We start from the raw sequence: 22,051 nt of genomic DNA, 5'->3' as shown, positions 1-22,051 counted from the left end.
GGTACTAAACTTTATATGCAGTGCACATCTGCTTCGACATAATTGCTTTTCTGCTGACGACACATTGCAGTGTAATAAACCAACACCTATTCAGGGAACATTTTATAACCTACATCAAGGATGAGCATGAACCCTTGTTTGAATTTCATAATTTTAGCACAAAGTGGAACATAAGGTTTTCAGGATTTGCAGTACATTGGAAGTAATCGTATCTGGTGCTGTTCTAGCTGGGTTTTGTGCACTTGCATCTGCCAAAAGCACGCAATCTTTAAACATACTCGGAGTATTTTAAAGTAGGATGCATGATTAGCGAAAGACGGAAGTAATTGGAGATCGCTGGGAGAAGCCTTCGTCCTGCAGTGGACATAAAGGTAGGCTGTTGATGATGTATGTTGTCCTCGTGACCTTTGAAATTAAATTGAAAATTTTTCTTTTTCTTCTTAACCTTCTAAAGAATGGCACATTGCAGTGTTAAGGAATGCACAGATCCAAAGGAATGTAGGCCTAAATGACGCGAAACTTGAGTTAGTGAGGTGGCAGCAGTAGCAAATGACACAAGCACAGTTTTGTAGCCCGTAATTGTTAGCTGTCTGCGTCATAAGGATAAAGACAATGTATGATGCTTGTCGAGGGAAGAATGTTGATGAGAGGTGCATGAGCATAGAGAAATATGGCTCATGTATAAATACATTGAAGGCTTCTTACCCCTTGTATCACAGTGCACATCCATTCTGGGAGATGGCCAAGAATGGGCAGTATCCAGTGACTCAGGTTGTCTGCTAGGCTAGACAGCAGCCAACACATACCATGTGGCCCAAGTTGTCTACTATATATTTCCATAAATATATCTGGTGAGGAAACGACAACAAACTCCAAACCCAGGTGAAGGGGCAAAGAAAGCTTCGCTTTAAACATTTCTAGATCTAGAGAAAGCGTTTGACATGACATGGTGCTTTGGGATTCAGCGAAATCTTTCTGCAATGGTTGTCCGTGGCAACATGTTAAACAGTTTTAAAAGCTACTTGTCTAACTGCACATTTCGTGAAAGAGTGGGCAACGCTTTGTTAAGATCATTCACCTAGGTAACAGGTGTGCCACAAGGGGCGTACTTAGTTGCACAGTTGTTTTAAAAATAAATTCCCTGCATGCAGTCATTCCACGCACTGTTTTATTCTGTATATACATTGATGATGTACATATCATCATCATCATGTCTATATTTATGTCCACTGCAGGACGAGGCCTCTCCCTGCGATCTCCAATTACCCCTGTCTTGCGCTAGCTGATTCCAACTTTCACCTGCGAATTTCCTAACTTCATCACTCCACCTAGTTTTCTGCCGTCTTCGACTGAGCTTCCCTTCTCTTGGTATCCATTCTGCAACTCTAATGGTTCAAGGGTTATCCATCCTATGCATTACATGGGCTGCCCAGCTCCACTTTTTCCTCTTAATGTCAACTAGAATATCGGCTATCCCCGTTTGCTCTCTAATCCACACCGCTCTCTTCCTGTCTCTTACGTTAGGCCCAACATTTCTCATTCCATCGCTCTTTGTGCGGTCCTTAAATTGTTCTCGAGCTTCTTTGTTAACCTCCAAGTTTCTCCCAGTCTAAGAGCTTGAATACTTCTTCTAAGCATGCAGTGAATAGCATTGGAGAGATTGTGTCTCCTTGCCTGACCCCTTTCTTGGTAGGTAACTTTCTACTTTTCTTGTGGAGAACCAAGGTTGCTGTGCAATCCTTGTAGATATTTGCAATATATTCACGTATGGATCCTGTACTCCTTGGTTACGTAATGCCTCTGTGACTGCTGGTATCTCTACTGAATCAAATGCTTTTTCATAATCTATGAAAGCCATATAGAGAGGTTGATTGTACTCTGAAGATTTCTCTATTACCTGGTGTTGACATGGATATGATCCATCGTAGAATATCCTTCCTGAAGCCAGCCTGTTCTCTTGGTTGGCTGATGTCAAGTGTTGCCCTGATTCTATTTGAAATTACCTTGGTGAACATTTTATACAATACTGAGAGCAAGCTAATGGGTCTATAATTCTTCAATTCTTTAACGTCTTCCTTCTTGTGGATGAGTATAATGTTGGTGCTCTTCCAGCTTTCTGGTACACTTGAAGTCGTGAGGCATTGCGTATAAAGGGCCGCGAGCTTTTCAAGTATGGTATCTCCTCCATCCTTGATTAAATCGACTGTTAGTCCATCTTCTACAGCAGCTTTAACCCCTGGTCATGTCTTTCAAGGACCTTCTAACTTCATCGCTAGTTATAGAAGGGGCCTCTGTATCCTGTTCATCACTACTTCGAATGAAAATAGCTTGGCTGCTCTGGGAACTGTACAGCTCAGTATAGAATTTTTCCACTGCTTTTACTATGTCATCGAAATTGCTGATGACATTACCCTGCTTATCTTTCAGTGCATACATTTTGCCTTGTCCTATGCCTAGTTTTCTTCTCACTGATTTCATGCTGCGTCCATATTGTACTGCTTCATCAATCTTTTCTGCGTTATAATTTCGGATATCCCTTACTTTCTTCGTGTTGATCAGTTTCTACAGTTCAGCGAATTCTATCTGATCTCTTGAGTTTGGCACTTTCATGTTTTTGCCATTTCATTATTAGGTCCTTGTTACTGGGGAGGAGCTTACCTACGTGGTGTCTTTGTGCCTTACCTCCCACTTCAATTGCTGCTTCTGAGATCAACCTAGTTACGGTTTCATTCTTTACCTCTATGTTGTCGTTATCTTCCTGTTCTAAAGCTGCATATTTGTTTGCGAGCACCACATGAATTGGTATGCTTTTACCTTACTGCGTCTTGGTTGGCCTGTTCTTCTTGACTAATTTTCTTCTTTCTTTCTTCAAATTGAGAGAAATCCTAGACCTCACTAACCTATGGTCACTGCACTTTACCCTACCTAACACTTCTGCATCTTGCACTATGCTGGGATCTGAATCAATTTCATTCATTGTTTTTCCATTAGAGCTTTTCCAGGTCCACTTCCTGTTGCTGCGCTTCCTGAAGAAGGTATTCATTATTCGGAGCCTTCTTCCTTTCCGCGAATTCTACCAACATCCTCCTCTAGTGTTCCTAGAATCGATGCCGTAGTTGCCAATTGCTTGCTCGCCAGCCTGCTTTTTCCCCACTTTTGCATTGAAGTCACCCATGGCTACAGTATACTGAGTTTGCACTTTTCTCATTGCTAATTCAACATCTTCATAAAACTGTTCTATTTCTTCATCATCGTGACTGGAGGATGGGGCGTAGGCTTGTACAACCTTCATTCTATACCTCCTATTCAGCTTTATTACGACAACTGCTACACTCTCATAAATGCTTTAGAATTCATCAATGTTGCCCGCCATGTCCTTTTGGACTAGAAATCCTACTCCGAATTCTCTTCCATCTGGAAGACCTCTGTAGCAGAGGACGTGGCCGTAGTCAGCACTGTATAAGCCTCACCAGTTCTTCTCACCCCCTCACTAAGGCCAATAATATCTCAGGCAATACCTGATAATTCTTCAAATAGCTCTGCTAAGCTAGCCTCACTCGATAGGGTGCGCGATTGGTGGCCTGTCCAGACCCAGAGATTCTTAGCACCCTTTTGCCACGTAGCAGGTCTGACCGCCGCCTTGGTCAGGTGCTCTGCAGCCGCTGGGGACTGAGGGCCATGGATAAATTGGAGGAGTCATTTTGGAGGTAGCGGCCGAATACTGCACCAGGGAGGCTAATTCCTGTTCTGGTGAGGGAGTGACTTTGTTGAAGCTTAGTGGGCCTTCCTAATTTGGTAGCACCTTGACTAGTATAGCCCCAGTAGTTCTCGGCAATTTTTTTTTTTTTTTTTGCCGGTGCTAGGCACCACTCCATGCCTGAAACTGTAGTGGACTGGAGGAGGATTCGGACTTACATACGACCTTCAGCTTACTATACTAAAAAAAAAAAAAGGATGACCCTAAACAAATGGTAATTGAAATATTATATGCGGCACAAACGCCATGAACTGTCTGTTCGTACTCTACATCCGTTATTACCGTAACGCCTGTAATAGTGCCACTGAGAGCCTCGTTGACGTCACATTGATAGTATCTACTATCAGACTCGCTCTCACTTTACGGTCAAAACCCTTGCGAGCAACCCATGCATAAAAAAAGAAAAAAAAAAAAGCGCAAATTACACATTCAAGCCTACAAGAAGATTCGCGCCTATTTAAACTCAAATGCTGCCGACTTCTAAATACACGTGCGAGACACGCACAGCCTTCGACATACCCTTACACAATACGTCGAAGAGAAATGAAATCTGTAGGGTGTAGCATTACTAAAAGCGATCCGCGCAGTCCGTTTCTAAGGCGCGGTACTTTCTATGTGCGTGCGGGAACAACCATCTGGCGATTTATAAAATCAGGTGAAGTAGAATGCAGAATAACCAGTATCTAACCTGATCGATACAGTGTTATTTTCAGAACTAGCGAAATCTGAAAAGAAAGTCTTAGTTTAATGGAAACTCACGCGAACTATCTGCATATCTCTGCGCAAAAAAACCACTGATGCTATCCTTTCTCAAGCGTTCAGCTGTCACGTTTCCTGAAAGCGAACATCAAATTAACTCGAAAATTTATCTGCCTCTACCACAATCAGAAGAGACCAACACTACCCTCTGCCTAACAGAACGTTCTTAAAACTCAAAGTTGTTCCAAAGTATCCTCAGAGAAATTAATAATAATGAATGCAATTTACCAAACGTGCCTCGAAAGAAAAGCACTACTGTCAAACAAAACACGTCCTGTCACAAACTCGCACAGAAGTGTCGCTCATCAAATGTACAGATAGGTTTCAAATCATGCAATAGTGCTAGGTATTTGCGAACGACAGGTGCAGCTTGGATTAAACAAATTGTCTAAATGTGTGAGTGAAAATGGGCTTAAACTAAAAATCCAGAAAAGTACTTGCACACTCTTCTCAAACAAGAAAGGCGTAACACCAGTGCCAAGTATTGTAATCAATGGAGGTGAACTCTCTGTAAGCAACGAACACAAATTCCTAGGAATGATTCTAGACTCTAACCTTAGGTTAATGTTCATCCCCCTTCTTAAGTATCTGAGCGTAAAATGTATGAAAACAATGAACCTTTTAAAACTTCTGTCGCACACAACATGAGGTAGTGATTGGAAGTGCCTTTAAACTTGTACAAGAGTCTTGTACGCTCATGCCTTAATTACGGTGCTATAATCTATAATTAAGAAATGGGTGTCCCACTTCTAGAATACCATCTAATGCATCCAGCAAGCTGCTATCGCCATGGCAGCTGGCAGAATGTTACACATCATTTACCATATATAGTTTATGCACTTTACACCGAATGTATTCAGGCCACTGTGCAGCCGCATCACATATACCCTTTGACATTGACCACACCATCGGCTACATAATACCATCTTTTGGCACTCTTTGGCCATATTGGCACTTGTGGCACAAAGCCCTATACAATATCATCAGCATCTCTTTAAAAATGAACATATACAGAATCTACGAGTCTGAATTTTTAGAAGTCGAGCGTTCCAAGTTGGGGCAACCTGGTCAATGCAGTATGTATCAGCTGTTAGGAAATGGCATTACAGATTTTTTACTGGCTGTAACGTAGTAGTAGTACTACTAGTAGTAGTAGTAGTAGTAGTAGTAGTAGTAGTAGTAGTAGTAGTAATTATTCTGCTCAAAAGTCCAGTCGGGCAGCTAAGGAGAGGCATTACACCCATGTGTAAAAATTTGTGTTACCTGACCGCCTGTTTGTGACCACCTCCCTCTTTTCTGCACGCATGTGCAATTGGTGGCAGGAGTTTTTCCGAGTTGTGGATTAGCAATGCATCTGTATCAACGGTAGAACTCTGGTAGAAACGGGTAGAACCAGGTATAATGTTAATGTTAGACTAAAGAAATGCAAGGCACATGGTCAAGGAAAGAAATACGGATGGCGAACGGTTCGCTAAAAAAATTGATTAACTGGCACTGTAGAAACATGCCTTCACTAAACTGCCCACACTATTTAAATGCATGCCACGGCTGTCAGAAATTCCAGAAGTGAAAAATCCAGCCATTAATAGCATTCTCGATAATAGCACTAGTGTGCATAAACTGTACTCAGTAAAAGACGTGCACCATGTTGGTACATTTTTTTTTTTGTCCCAACGTGCACCAGAAAAACTGGCGCCACTGTGCAATCCCAGCAGGCATTGCATGTGTTGCAGATGACGCGAACCAGCCAACACCTGGCATTGCTATGGCAAGGAAGCTAGAATGCATAGAATTTTTTGTATGCGCCTTAATGAATTTAGTCCAACAATAGTGGGGACAAACAATTGATCAATTTAGCTGCCAGCTACCACTGTAAGGAATGCCTGAAAGTGAACAATTTTATGGGAGTTAAGCGCTTCGATGACATCGGTGTGAGCATTTCTGGAAGCACTTGGTTCATTTTTAAATGCAGTGCAGAACAGTGTACAGCATCTATGCTTCAAGAGATGTAAGTGATAGCCAACTATGAAGTTTAGATTCTACTGTAAGCAAAGCTGGACTAGCATGGCTTCTGAAGATGACGGAAGCAATGGAATTTTGTGCACGTTTGCTGGAAATAAAACCTCTCAAATGCCATCAGCGTGCTGTTTGGCATGCCGAAGAGTGCCCTTAATTTCACGTCATCATCGAAATACTCACATGTGCAACTCAGCAGCATTCACAATTCAAACCACTAAGTGGTGCTAGCAGTGCACATCATAGAATAAGAAACCAGAGGGCAGTGATGTCCCATGCAAGGAATTTTCCCTTGTGGGTGGTATTTTTGGCCATATATAATTTTGGAGGAAAAGGAAAATGGGAACTTTGCAATATTACGAGGAATGTTGGAGTAACGAAGTAAATATTGAATATATGCCAGTGAACAAGACATCACTTGTCAATCCACAACACATCATTGTCAGCGCACATACGGGCTCAACTTACAGTGAGCCAGTTTCAAGTTCCCGTAGTCTGCATTGTTGAAAAGCCAAAATGCTGTTTCAAACAATTAAATTTGAACTACAGACTGTTGCGTCAATATTTGATAAGTTAAACTACTACGAATCACTCGAAAGCTGCGGGGCGCCAGTGGTAGTTGATGCTAAAGCTCTTGACTATGCAGAAGAGATGTCCGAAACTGAACAGGAAGGCACATTAAAGATTAAGTTCTCAAATTGAAATGTAAAATAAACTGTGTTATGTTTGTCAAAGGTAATTTCTTCATATCATAATCACGGTATTGGCAAGATACTTCTTCAAAGAATACGAGGTGTCCCAGCTAATTTTAGCCAAGATTAAAAATATGCCAAAGCACTCTAGTGGGACACAACCAAATGCATGTTGTTGGCTATTGTATGGAGCAAGTCCACTATTTCTTGTATTCTGCTTAATTGCCCAATTAGTCAAGATTATTAATCAGCTTTGCAAGGATTAAGTTTAGGGCAAGGTTTCCAATGAGCAAGTTGTAGAGCATTCTAGGAAATTAATTCAGCAGCTTCTAAAAACTCCCTATTTGTGTTACATTATTTTTTTCTGCGTTCTAAAGAAAGCTGCGAAATATGAAAAAATAGCACGTGACATGACCGCTTGTGTGCCTAAGGGACCTATGCTTGCCGCGATTGCAGGGTAAATTGCAGGGCTCTCAAACGTGCCGCGTATGAACAAGCAGCGCATTTAGCCTGTGTCACGGTGGTGTGCTTCCACTTAACATGTTACAGGGCGGCAACGCAGGTATAACATAGGCGCGCCGGGCGATATATTTCTGTTATGTGCTTACTCATGGTGATTCATGATAGCGATGGGCACTTCAGGCAGCACACCCTAGGATAAACGCGCTGTTCGTTCATACGTGGTATATGTGCAAGCACCTCTGCAATCGCGGTGTGCAAGCCATAGCATAGAATAGAGAAAGAAACATATGCGCCAGCGGGTATGCCACGTGCTTTTCTTTTATTTAAAATAAATTTTGCAGGCTTTTTTTATTTTATTTTTTTTAGAATGCAGAGAAAATGATTACGTAACAAGTAGGAAGTTGGAAGCTGCTAAATTATATGTTCCCCAGAATGCTATACAAAGTTCTCATTGCCCGTTAGTATTTGCAAAATTCGTTAATTAATCTTGGAAAAAAAAAGTGACCCAATTGCCAACTGGGGCAACGATTTTGAAGCGAAAGCTTCATTACGCTATCTCGGGAAGCCAGTCAACAGCCACTCAACAGTTTTCACCTTGAGAGCTAGAGGTCAAACCACAAGAGAGCATTATCGGCACGCGGGCGAGGGGCATCAGACGCCGGGCGCGTCGGAGCGCATTGGCGGCGCCAGTACGTCGAACCATCGGTCGAACTATAGCTGCTATAGCCGCTGTTGTTCTCGCCAACGTGACATAACGTGTGCGCGCGTTCACGCTACGTCGGACTATATTTGAGTTGCAACCTAGTCTCACTACTTTACTGATCACCGCAGTGTGTTCATAGGCATAAAAAATGATGAATAAACACTGTATTAATTGCAAACATGTATGTATATCATAGCGAAACCACACCTCGGCCACAGCTCGACAACGAGCCTAGAGCCAGGGCAGTGAAGCTTTCGCTATCAACCAGGGTTAACCAAAGCTAAACCACACCAATTTTTTGTATGAAGGTGCAGGGAAATCTACGGGGATTTTTTTTTTTTTTTAGAAGCATGCCGAGAAAAATGCCGAAAATTATTATGTGAAGTACGGAACATCACCACAGAACACCCATGACATCACTGCCAGTGCGCACCGGAGCAGTCCTCGGATTTGTTGCCGCTCACTCGAGGCGAAATAGCCGAGGATGCCATAAGTTTTGAGTGATTTGACTACAGTGTACTATAATTTAGTACACTATAATTTGTGATAAGTCTCGCAAGGTCTCGCGTATAAAGTGAAAAAAAAGTAGGGAAAAAAAAAAAAAAAAAAACAAGTCATTCCATAAAGTTATGCGCAGATAGAGTGCGGTCAAGCAGTTTTACCAGTAGAACTACACTGTCTTACCCACCGATCTCTACTTTAGGGGGCAAAACAGTACAGATCAGTGGTCTGAATAAACACTGAATGCCAAAAGTAATCCGAGTACATCAATTTTCTTATTATTCTAAATTTTACGCGAACCACCCGATTCTTGGTCGATTCCCCACCACTTGTGCAAAGACAATGGAAAGAAAACGACAGCTTTGTTTCGGCTATGTATCTATAATCACCAGTTTAGAGGAAAACAGAGTGCCCTAGACATCCTTCATCTCGGGTACACAGCGAAGCACGAAATTTTCACCGCGCACTACGACTCTTTTAACAGGTAGGTATGCATCACTTTACATCCACTCGTCACCTATCTACCATACGTCTACTGTAATATGCACCAATATGCACTGTCATCATCACTCATCTAAATCTGCCGTGTAGTCAGTAATACATATAACTAAAATAAGTTTTCTAATTTATTTACCTGCGTCAGTAAATATAACGTTTGCCTTTGTGAGATAACATATATATTTCCGCAAAGTTCCGCAAATGTCATTTATACGTTCTTGCGGCTGATTGAAAGGGGTTTTTAATGGAGGGTTTGTTGTGTTCGGGTTTCTTATCTGGGCTGGCGATTCCAGCAGGGTTCATGTAGATTTGACAAGTGTGGCTTGATCAGCTGCGCGTTGCACCATCGTCGTAGGGAAATAAGTATAATGGTAGTCAGTACAACTTTACTGCAGGTGCCTTGGGAGCAGTTCTTCAACACCAGGTCATTCCTTTCTCGCCGCTCCGCCATGTCTCTCCAACTGACGCATTGGTTTTCGAGCTGCCACGGGCTTTAGTCCAGCTAACCTTTCAATGATTGGGGTAGGAACAGTAGTAAGCTAAGTAGGAAACAATTACCGCTCTCGGCATTCGCGCTTCACGAACCAGCCTTATGAGCAAGCCGTTTCGGCATGAACCGAACCACCCAGAGTCACAAACCGAAAGTCCTCTTGGATCGGGACATCCAGAACCCGCGGTTTGATGCTGGGACGTTGTTTGAGGTCTTGGCGGATGATCCGTATGAATCGAAGGTGAAGGTGCAGTCCTTAGACCCTGGGGACTCCGGTGTGATACTGTGTAACAGGGAAATCCTGCGCGAAGTGACGTCCCTCGAAGCTCTTGTGCTGCTGCCAGTCAAACCAGTGCGTAACCGGCTCAAGATCTATCGCGACCAAGAGTGGCTGAAGGAGATACCCGTGATTAGCGAAAACAAACGTGTTGTGGTGAAGGACAAGTTCGAAGGAATCGTCAAGTTCAAGGGAGTCGTTCGCGAATACGGTCCTGGCATTCGGTTCATCGTAGAAATTCAGGTAGTACTATTATCATATATTGTTCTAACACTGTAGCGCCCCTATGTACCTTGTAAGTGCAAGCAAAACTCAAATTTGTCTGAAACAATCCAATCTCTTCCGTCATAGCGGGCACCGGGCACTGACGTGCTACTTCGACTTTTCAGCCACACACATGCCTTCTGGCAAGAACTGATTAGCCTATGCATGCTCTGAGCACATGAAACAAATAAAAAAGAATAGTAAAAGTAGGCAGTAGAAGTGCACTTCAGGCCGCCCTTACTTTTTATATTGACTGGTTTTCCTTGGCAGGATGGTACCAATGACCCCATCAAGAGGAAGCAGTGTTTCTCAATTCAAGACCTTCGGCTTCTTGAAGGCCGGGAAATTTATCACGGTCAGTTCCGATTCTAGCCTGTGCTTGATGCCGTTTATGTTGGTTCCTCAGGTTGCATGGGCATGCGGTGCGAAAATAGTTTTTGGTGTATACTGCGAGACTTATGTTTAATGATTCATGGCAACAGTGATATTCGCCATCACTGCAAAGAACTGGCATGCATCTGCCACATGACTGACCTCCATGTTGGAGTTGCAAGCCTCGGAATGCAGTGCAGGTGGCCGTAAAAGAAAAAGTGCATCAATCACGGGCATTATTAAAAAGTTCCTACATTCTGATTATATCTAGCAGGAACATCACTAGCTGCCTTCTGTGACAGTCCCTCCGTGACAGTCCCTCCTCTATTGACTCTTTTCGCAGAGCAGTTTGTTTTAGAGAAATGAGATGGCGCTCACGGCGGCGCGCCATACCTCTCCTCAGCGACTGCTGCACGAATACGAAATCATTACCGCTTCTACCTTGCTTCTGTGCGATCAGCTGTCGGAAATGCAACTAAGTTTTCACTTACACACTGTGCTCCAATCATGCTAGATTGAATAATGTGGATTGAAGACGTGTGCAGTAGTTGGCTGCAAAAATAGTGACTGGCATGTTAAGGAATAGAATGAATCTGTGTGGCCAAGTTCGCGGACCGCTGCTGCAACTGTCTGAACGTGTTACCGGCACTTTGTGATGTACGGCTTTCCTTGAGGATACAGAAATTTGCTCATCCGCCAGCCTTGTATTGCTATAACCTTCGAAGAAAGGGCTTCATCGCCAGAACGTCGGCAAGAGTGAGTACCACTCGATAAACAATGACAAAGGGAGTAGCGCCGCTTCCTGTCATAGTAAGTTTCGCGCACGTTATCTATACACATCTGTCCCAAATGGCAGGAAAACTTATGCCCACTCTATCGCCGACGTATCAAGAATAAGTGAATGGGCGCACACTTGAATATATGCGCACTGTATACGCACAATAAATGACGGACTACACCTATGGTGCATGAATGGTCGAAACTGAATGTTTCGTGACGGTCCACAAGAGTAAACAAAGTTACTAGCTGTAATATATATTTGGTAAAAGGTATTACAATGTACAAAACAGCTACGTTTCATGCCTTGTGCGCAGCAAGAACAAATCTATCAGAACTGAGCACACCCGCGAGCGATTAGGCAGAAAATAATCAGATAGTGGCCACACCGAAGACCTTCACTGAGTCAGAAACTGATAAGCCACTGCTTCAAAATATTTGCCAAATAAAGAACAAAGAGCAAAACACACTAATCCTGACTGAATTCATAATCGGAAAGCTTGGATAGCTTGGAATACAAATTTAGCCCCGCTTTTAGAACAAGCACTATATACGCTGCTCGCGCCGTTTGGACATAGCTTAATCAGCTCTGAAAGCGCTTTTGCATGTTCTCTGAAGCTGTGATCAAAGCTTCGTGTCGTCCACCTAGTCACCGTCTACGATACCTCCAAAGACAGGTTTTCTAAGCCGCGCCGGCGTCATACACTTCCATTGTAAACAAGGAGGCAACGGAGGCAGTTGAGGCAAGCAATGGACGCGTCACCACGTGATTAAATATGGCAGCGCCCACAGGATCGCCGCGAAAAGGGTCAATATGAAGAACTTATACTCGTTCAGTGTGTGTCACAGGTGCCAGCATGGCATATATGAAGTCAGATATACCATAGAGTACACGTCTACCGGACACATTATAGTAATGAGTAATGTAGTTTATCCAAAACAAGCCGCGTTTTTTTTTTTCAGTTTTGTATGAGTGTGAGGCACAATTCAATAAAAAGAAGAAAAAAACAACAACAAAGGAATAGGTGGTGTTCAAAACATGGCAGCCACAACATTGCTTCCAGCGACTGCAGTAGACAGGAGCACGGCCTTTGAAATTAGTTTGTTACTCCGAGGGAGCCATTGCTGGGTTGTGTGATGTGGATGCCATAGAGGGCCTAGGCCTAGGTGACTTTTAAGACTAAGAAAACTATTTGTTAGGTATAGTGAGGTAACTTGGGAGTCAGGTAACTCCCCGCCAGTTGATGTACAACTGGTGGGGACAAGACAAGGGGGTCTCCGAGCATAGAGCTGTACGGGGACCTCTGAGTTTGGTTTCCTAGTATGTATATTTATTGAATTGAGTGGATTTTTATTGAATATATTCTTGAATTGAAATTATTGAAAAGTACCACTCCTCAAAAGCACACTGAATAAAGGAAGTTCTTGAGCTGTTGCATGATTGCACGTGACAAATAGTTAGCAAAAGAAGTTATCAAACTGTCAGAGTAGTCGGTCCTGCAAGCAAGGTCTTCCTCTTAGTCCATCCAAGAGTCGGGGTAGCTTATTTAACACGTATATGTCAGGTGTTTTATATGTAACACGTATATTCTGGAACACTTTAAATATTTAAAGAAAAAGCTCTTATCTAGGCACGTGTCGTTTTTGTGGATAGGATGTTTGCGAGTTCAGAGATGCCAGCTCTGTGGATATTCCACAGAGCTGGCACTCATTCATCTTACTGACCAACTAAAAAAAATTATTGAAGGATTTCTCGTGGCCTCAGTTTTTATCGATCTAACGCAAGCATTTGACAGCATAAATCACAATATCCTATTCACTAAGCTCGAGGCAATTGGCATTTGCGGCCCTGCCCTTTTACTACTAAAAAGCTACTTATATAACAGAGTTCAAGTTGTTTCTATTTCCAATGTGTATTCTTGTCAGCGAACTACTAACATTGGTGTGCCCCAGGGCTCTATCCTGGGGCCACTTCTGTTTTTGATTTATATTAATGATCTACCTAATTGTCTCTCTTTCACAAAATGCATTCTATATGCTGATGATACCACTATATTCACCTTTCATAAAGATATCTCCTCTCTCGTTACTAAACTAAATACTGATTTAGAAAATATTCTAAGGTGGTGCAATGTGAACATGTTATCTATTAATGCAACTAAAACTAAATTTGTTGTATTTTCTTCTCATCAGCGAACCTTAACATCCATTCTGCCTATCACTTTTGGTCCCCACTGTCTTCCTTCAAGCTCATGTTCATCTTTCCTTGGCATTCTACTTGATTGTAATCTGAAATATCTAAATCATATAGCTCACATAAAAAAGAAAATAGCTTACGGTATATGCATCTTAATTAATACAGTGCTAACTTCACGCACACCACACTACTCTCACTTTATCATTCTTTTGTCCACTCTCATATTACTTACAGTATAGTATGTTGGGGAAACACCTATAATACTCGTATTGCGTCTCTCCAGATAGTTCAGAACCAAGCCATAAGAATAATTACTTGCAGTTCACGTTTTTCTAATGCCAATTCTCTACTACATGAGAATAACATTCTTACCATCTCTGAACTCACTAAATACAACCTAGGCATTTTTTTCTACAGATTTTTGAATAACGAGCTACCACTGATCACATTTTCACCATCTAACCTGATGATTTATAGTACCACCAGATTTGCCTTGAACAACAATTTTCTTATACCAAGAGTTTGCACTAACTACGGTAAACAGACCGTAGAATTCACCTCCGTATCAATATGGAACACTCTTCCACTTAATGAAAAACAAGATCTTTACACAAATTTAGAGGAGAACTAAAAATGCATTTATTGTTGAAAGACTAACGAGATTTATTGTGTCCCGTTTATTTGATATATCTTTTCTTTTTATGTTTCGTCCATTCTTCTTATTTCTTTATTCTTGTAACAAAGCAAATAAAACGGTTATTAATTTTTAATTATTTTTTTTCGTACAATTGTTCTTGTTACCATGAGATATGCTAAACCTTGTTATTCTTTACAATCTACTGAGTATTTTGTTCTGTTAACCCTCTTTTCTTTTTGCTTGTGTACTACTTTATTGTTTGCTACTGTTGCTTTAAGATGTTAATTATCATAATTGCTCTTGTACAGGAGGTCCCGATACAGTCTTTGACTATGGGACCTCCTCCTGTATACTAAATACTTGTAATATGTTCCAACTTTTAATAATAAAATTCGGATTCTGATGTGTGGCTAGGCAGACATGAGGTTCTATGAGTAGCACCACTTTCGGGGTATCCGTTCCCATAATCTTCTAAAAAAAATGCCTCGGTGTTTCAGTTAAAATCATCCCAAACTGTTAGAGGCACCCTTTTGCAAAGCTGTTCACTGGAACTCCAGTGTATTTCATAACACAAATTTAAGGTTGCATATCTCAAAAGTGGTGCTAGTCTTAGGATTTATGCTATGCAGACATAAGTTCACTGCTCCTTAGCTTCAATTTCGCATTTTACAACATGTGCCCTGAAGTTAGTAATAAGAGTTAATTAGCATATTTTAGTTCATTATTGAAAATGTTTAAAATTTTTGGTTTGTAGCAAGCACAGACAAGGAAAAAAAAATATATATATATATATATATATATATATATATGGTAGCTTGGTAAATACTAGTCATAATTGCCATGTCCACAGCACATGGCAAGCTACAAGCAGTAATCACTTGACTGGTATTATGTATATTTCACAAAAGGCTTTTTTACACCAACTATCTTTCTTCATTGCTTTAATAAAAGTAAAAATTATTCTTATGATGCCTATTAAAACAATGCAAGAAGTGATTTTTATTACCATTAAAATAATTTCTTTTTGTCACTGTTGTCTGGTGTACATGATGGTATCAAGAAGTTTTGAGACTGACTCTGTTTTGAAGGTAATTTATGTTCATTCAAACACTGCCACCTTTGAAATAGTCCCCTTGCACATCAGTACAGTGCTCCCAGCGTTCCTGCCACTTTGCAAATATGTCCTGGTAGTTAGTCTCTTTTCCGGAATGAGTCAAGTACCCTTCTGCGAGTTGTGGGGTCTCACATGCTCTTGGGACAAAGGAACGACAACACAGTAGTGCAAACAATCAAAAGGGCATTTATTGCACCTTTCATACACTAATGCACGCCAGCCGAATTACAACCAATAGAACATTCACACGGGCGCGCGACAAATCAAGGAAGTCCGACTCACCGCGACCCGATAGCGAGCGAATACGTTCGCCCCATGCTATGACACCATCGCCTAGTCGTTCACGTGTACAGTCACGCGAATGGTGGCGCGCTCAAACGATCCGTGTTCGTCCATACCTGTCTTAGCCTCGCGCGAAGCGGGCCGGCGCACGCGCGAAGCGTTCGTGCGTGTTGCCGCCGATCCCAAGCCCAAGAGAGAGAGAGCCCTTCGACCTTTTTCTCCCAAGTCACCCCGCCGTTCGGTGGCGCTAGCATGGCGACACTCGCGCCATCTCTCGCAACGCGCCGCAACCACTACGACCGCCTCCGGCACCCAGCCACGCGGTGAAGCCGGACCACAGGAGACGCGTGAGAGTCGCGCATCCCCACAGAGTAGAGTAGAAACCATGTTGTTTCGGGTGAGAAACTCTCGGGTACGGAGTGATTGGTGATAGGGTGCATTGTTGTCGTGCAGCATCCAGCTAATGGGCACCAGATCGGGCTGTTTTCTCCAAACAACAAACAACCTCCCCCAGAGGCCCTAAAACTTGGCAGTAAAACTCGCTGTTCATAGTCTGGCCATTTGGGATGAATTCCTGATGCACAATACTGTGAATGCTGAAAAACATGATGAACATGCACTTTGTCCAGCTGTGGACATGCCTGGCGACACTGCAATGACTTGCCTGTACGTACACCTAAGTGTTGTCCCTATAGTGATGACCCTCAACTTGAAAGACAGGCAGTTCATAAGGATTTGCTTCTGCTTATATCAATATTTTCCCAAAATTTAAAACCCAGCTCAAAGATGGCCAGTTTGACACGATTGCTTAAATCACGGAAGGGCACTCGACTCGTTCTGGAAAGAAGGCGTCCAGCCCATTTTCGCTAAGTTACAGAAATGCCGGGAGCGCTCTGTTGCTTTGCAAAGGGACTATTTCGAATGTGACAGTGTTTGAATGCAAATAAATATATTACTTTTTTTAAAACGGGGCCAGTATTGAACATTTTTGATAACACCTGGCATGTTTAAACCTTCTAACTCAAACTCTATGAAAAATTGTTAGCTCAAAGGGATACTAAAGGCAAATATTAAGTCAAGCTAAAGTGATAGATTAGTGCTCAAGAACGTGTAAGGCATCAATATTATCGCTTAGTTATCGAGAAATTGAGGTAAATGCAGGACACGATTAAAGACTCCCCCGCAACATTCAAGTACTAGCCTGATGACGAAGGCATTCCTAATTACAATTATGTCACAAGTACTCAACTACTCCTAATAAAATGACCATTGTATTGCATTAGGATGAAAGAAAAGGCTACTTGTGCTGTTCTGTCTGATTTTTAGAAAATATAACTCATTGTCGTTATCCTTGACAACGACACGGGCAGTCGAAAGGTTTCGTTGTCTGCACTTCGCGCTGCCAGCGCTTTCATGTTTCACTAGTTTTGTTATCGCGTAGTTCTGTGCTGGCTTGTGAAACTCGCACAAATTGCAAGTAGTAGAGAATGCCACGTCCATGTGATGTTATGGGATTCCCGAATAATCCATGCCACTTGACCAAGAGCAGCTGTAGTGGTGAATCTGACACTTTGTCTTGGCTCGGTTCCTCCATGGTGACGCGCTTGCGTTTTGCGCAGAGAACCGTAGCGCCGTCTTTCGGGTGCTGTTTTTCTCACCGACGGCAGTAAAGGACAGTAATGGCGTTTGCAACGTCACCACTCCCCGCTTGGAGGCGGGTGATTTGAATCGCGTTAAAAGTATGCAGACCCTGCAGTCGCAATTTTGTCGTAAATTAAGTCTTAAGTCACGAGTCAAGCGCTGCGAGGTTTCTGGAACGGTATTTTAGCAGTCTACGTGGACTTAGTTTTTGCCTTAGCAACCCTTTAACGCTTGTTGTAACTTGTTCACAATACAGAACTTTTATTTCAATCACATTCTTATTAAGGGGAGACACGGGTCTTCTGGCCCAAAAAATCTAAAAAAAATCGACTTTTTCTAACAATTTTTTTCGCAATCTAGACGTCCTAGAGAAGCTATTGCTGCAATATTAACGCGTTCTGATGAGTACTTATTTTATTATTGCGCTCTAAAGTCAGCTTCATCACCGTTTTTGCTCGCAAACGCCCCTCGAAAAGAGGCGAATTCAATGCCTTCGTCTACGCCAACCGTTACCCGCAGCGCGGCCATTTTGGAATCATTCGAAACCTGGATTCTTCTACATTCCGTTTTTAGCGGGAAAGGGGCACTTAGTCTGGCTACTGTGAAGGTACACGCTTTCGAAAAAAGGGGGAATACTCGCACGCCATTGGCGCCTTTGTACCACGTGGGGTAAATCCTGACCTCTGATTGGACGACCGGGAGTTTCGTTTCTCCGACAATGCGAGACGCCATTTTAGACGTGGTTTGGACGGAGTCTAGTGCGCCGTAGCAACGCAACGATGGCTGGCGGTCGACGGAAGTTCGCGACGGCTCATGCCTTCGGGAAAAAACGCAAGCGACGTTCTCGGATACCCCAAGTACCTTCGGATGAATCGGCAGTGACGACGACCAGCACAGCGGTATGCGCCAGCGAGCGTACGGCAGCTACCGAAGCTACGGCCGCGCATGCGATGCCTGCGGTCAACGACACGTCGAGGGCAACGCGCGTCGACACGCTTCTCATCACAGAAGCCGAACAAGTGGCAATTGAACGTCGCGCGGAGGAGGAACGACAGAAGCTGTCTTCGTTATCAGCAACCCGCCGAAAGCAGTCGCTTATCGGAGATTCTCCGGAAGCGGCGGCGAGCGGGACCGCGTTTACGATTCTAAGCCTAGCGGCTCTAAATCAACTGCTTCGGTGCGCGAAATGCGAATTCTGCCGTGGCCCCTTGACCGTGACAAAGGGCGACCGGGAATATGGAGTGGCCGTAAAACTAGTGGTGAACTGTGCCATTTGCGGCGACATAAGCACCGGATGGAGCTCGCCAAGAACAGGTGGGAATGCGACCTGCAACCCTTTCGAGGTGAATGTGCTCGCGGCTCGTGCTGTTATGAGCACAGGCAACGGACAGACTGTACTAAACGATATTTTCGCGGCTCTCAACATTTCCTCTCGTGGTATGCATACCAAAACATACCAAGACTACGTAAAAAATAAGATGAACCCCGCCGCCCTGAACGCATCCGCGGGTGTTATGACCAAGTGCGCGGCAGCTGTGAAGTCTATTTATTCTGAACTGAACTTTGGCAATCCCGGAAACATAGCAGTTTCGTTTGACGGGACTTGGCTGACTCGTGGACACCTGTCACACATTTGTGTAGGGAACTGTGATAGAAATTTTTTCTGGCTATGTGCTGGACTTTCAAGTTCTCTCCAACTTCTGCCTGGGATGCGAGCTCGGCCCCAAGGATGATGACCCTGAATATAGTGAATGGCGAGTTCGACATAAGTGCCAAAAAAACACTTCGAGCAAGCCTGGCCAAATGGAGGTAGAGGCTGCGAAAATTCTGTTTGGCCGGTCATTGGAGAAACATGGACTCCGATACACAACTATGTTGTGTGACGGCGATAGCCGCGCTTTTAACAGCCTCCAGGAGGAGAAGGTAACATAGCAATTTCAAAGGAGGATTGCGTAAATCATGTGCACAAACGGATGGGTGCTGCACTCCGAAACCTCCTGCAGAAAAATAAGGGAGAAGGTAGGCCAAGCCTTGGTGGCAAAGGGAAGCTCACAGGTGAGCTTGTGGCAAAACTCACAAATTATTATGGCTGGGCACTCAAGGAACACCAAGGGCATATTGAAGAGATGGAGAATGCTGTCCTTGCCACTTATGACCATGTGACTTCCACCGATGCAAAGCCAAATCATTCACGGTGCCCAAAGGGTGAAGAATCGTGGTGCACATACAACAAGGCTGTGGCAAGGCAGCAGGCTCCACCTAAGCATCGCTACAATCTTCCTGCACATGTTGCAGAAGCCCTCCTGCCAGTGTATACTCGCCTCTCGGACCGAAAGTTGTTAAACCGATGTCAGCGAGGTAAAACTCAAAACTCAAACGAGAGCCTCCATTCGGTCATCTGGTCCCTTGTGCCTAAAAGCAAACATGCCTCACTTTTCACTGTGGAAACTGCTGCTGCTGAAGCAATCACCAGGTTTAATGCTGGGACAAAACATGCCTCTGAGGCCATCTTGAAGGAGCTACACTTGAGCCAAGGCAGCACAGCAGCTCAAAGATGTGCTGAAAAAGACCAGCACCGGCTAGTCGCATCTGACAAGAAGCACACCAGAGCAGAAAAGTTCATGCATGCCATAAAGAAGAGGCGCATAAAAGAGAATGATGGTGATTATAAGCCTGGTGGCTTCTAGTGCAAGGTGGACGTGAATTTCTAGCTTCAATTGCTAAGAATAAACCTTGATCATGTTCTGGAACTTCTTTTTGCATTTTCTCAAAAGCTGCATTTCTCCTATGACACATGCTGTTGCCCACAGTATCTTTTCATGTAATAGTCCGATTTCAATTATTCTTGTTGCATTTAAAAGCTTATGAGTTTCTACACACAACAAAACTAATAATATATGATATCCTTTATGCAGGAATTTTTTATGTGGCAATACAACAGATAAGAATTTTGAGCTTCATAACCCTCATATTAGATATGGCTATAACTTTTGTAACAATTGAGCTAAAATTACAGTGATGGTCTAATTGTGACCTCTGATTGTTCTAGAACATGCAAATATAAATTTTTCTCTGATATTCTGTGGTAAAATTGTTGAAAAGTTGGGCAAATTGATTTTCAGAAAGTATTAAATATCTCCAAAATGACTTGACATAAGAAAAAATTGATTGCATATATGCTTCTAGCAGGCTAATGTATACCTTGCCTGAACATTTCGTTTGTATATGGCAAAAATTAAAAAAAAATTTCGAACACCAGTGTCTCCCCTTAAGGTAATAGCAGGTAGTGAAATTGTATGGCTGGGTTTTATGGGCTACCAGAGAAAATTCGCAATGATTGCATCAAGTTGTTGACCAATTTAAAGTTATTTTTCATCACTATGGTGGATAGGGTTTTGCCTTATTAAGCCCCACCTGGTCCATATCCTTCAGTCACAAATTACAATGCACTCTCAATAAGGTATTGCAAGACTCTCTTGAAAGAAAGCAAAGATGGTAAAGATCCTTTCTGCAGTTTCTTGCGAGATCTCTTAACTACAGAGTAATTAAATTTTGACTTAGTGTACCGTCAGTAATGTTGCTTTTTTCCCCCCCTTTTTTTTTACATAAGATTTGAATCATCGGCCCAGCCCAGATGTGCAAGTTCAATATTGACTGCAGGCATAACGATAAACGATAAGCTACTATTTCACCACTGCTGACAGAAAGCGGCATGCTGGCATGTTGAGGTAGTGCCTTTAGTAAAGTGGTCATGTGTAGCAGTGCTCTGCAGTCTAGAGGCAACTGTAGTAACACAGGCTGAGCATAGAGATCAATTGACCTGCAGATCCTACATGTTTTTTTTTTTTTTTTCTTGCCCCACTACTGCACAGAATTGGTAAAAGAATTTGGGTTCACAAATGTTATTGTGACTCGGGGTCGGGGACGAGAGACTGAGTCTTGAAGCAGGCGAAAAGGAGACGAAAGCTTTATACACTATGTACAAATATGTACAGATATAGCAGGACTAGCAGGTAATAGCTGGTAATAGCTGCCATTAGCTGGGGATAGCTGGTCAAAGCAGTAAGAGCTGGTAAGAGCGCACCAGACCGACGGGGCGGCCGGTAGCGACTCTCTGGCTTAACAATGGGCCGGTTCCTCCTTAAATCCCCTTGGCGGCGGCTCCTCGTCGACAGGAGCCAGAGGGGACGGTTGCTGACGTCGCCCGCGCCGTATTGTGTCGTCGAGTCCCCTTGGCGACTCGTCGACAGGACCCAGACGGGCGGTTTCTGGCGTCACCCACGTCGTATTCTTCTTTCCACGGGGGGGGAAGACCTGGTGCCGCGGCAAAGATGGGTGCTTTTTGAAGTCTCCCCGCGCGTTGAATTCTTGATTTGTCGCGCAGAGGTGGGAGCTCCCGTCGCCTCGATCATAGGCACGAAGCACGGCACAACAGCACCCCCGCCGCCAGACAATGCATCCAGAGGTCGAGCTGTCCGACGCAGCTCGGAAGATTGGATGCGCCGGTTGAGCGACGTCGTCGATGGAGGTACAGGCTTTGCCGATTTTCCCGCCGGTGGTCTTTCCTGCTGCTCGGCCCTGATTATGTCCACTGGAACGACCGAGAATCAAC

General features: G+C 43.4%; 1 protein-coding gene and 1 long non-coding RNA gene across 3 annotated transcripts in view; one reads left to right on the top strand and one right to left on the bottom strand.

Moving 5' to 3' along the window:
* The window catches only part of LOC125940237 (uncharacterized), a 148,665-nt gene that overhangs the window by 48,181 nt on the left and 78,433 nt on the right, over window positions 1–22,051 (bottom strand). The window lies entirely within an intron of this gene.
* LOC119436181 (ubiquitin carboxyl-terminal hydrolase CYLD) overlaps window positions 9,637–22,051 on the top strand; it is a 138,313-nt gene continuing 125,898 nt past the window's right edge. Inside the window, exons 1-2 of one of the 2 annotated variants that reach the window (XM_037702954.2) lie at window positions 9,637–10,398; window positions 10,690–10,774. In XM_037702954.2, coding sequence (XP_037558882.1) covers window positions 10,000–10,398; window positions 10,690–10,774 — 484 coding nt within the window. In that variant the 5' untranslated portion in view covers window positions 9,637–9,999. The remainder of the gene's footprint in view (window positions 10,399–10,689; window positions 10,775–22,051) is intronic. The other variant, XM_037702955.2, reaches the window with a different exon arrangement.

The sequence above is a fragment of the Dermacentor silvarum genome, chromosome 1 (genome assembly GCF_013339745.2).
Source record: "Dermacentor silvarum isolate Dsil-2018 chromosome 1, BIME_Dsil_1.4, whole genome shotgun sequence".
Classification (NCBI taxonomy): Eukaryota; Metazoa; Arthropoda; class Arachnida; order Ixodida; family Ixodidae; genus Dermacentor; species Dermacentor silvarum.
This window is presented reverse-complemented; position numbering and strand designations above follow the sequence as displayed.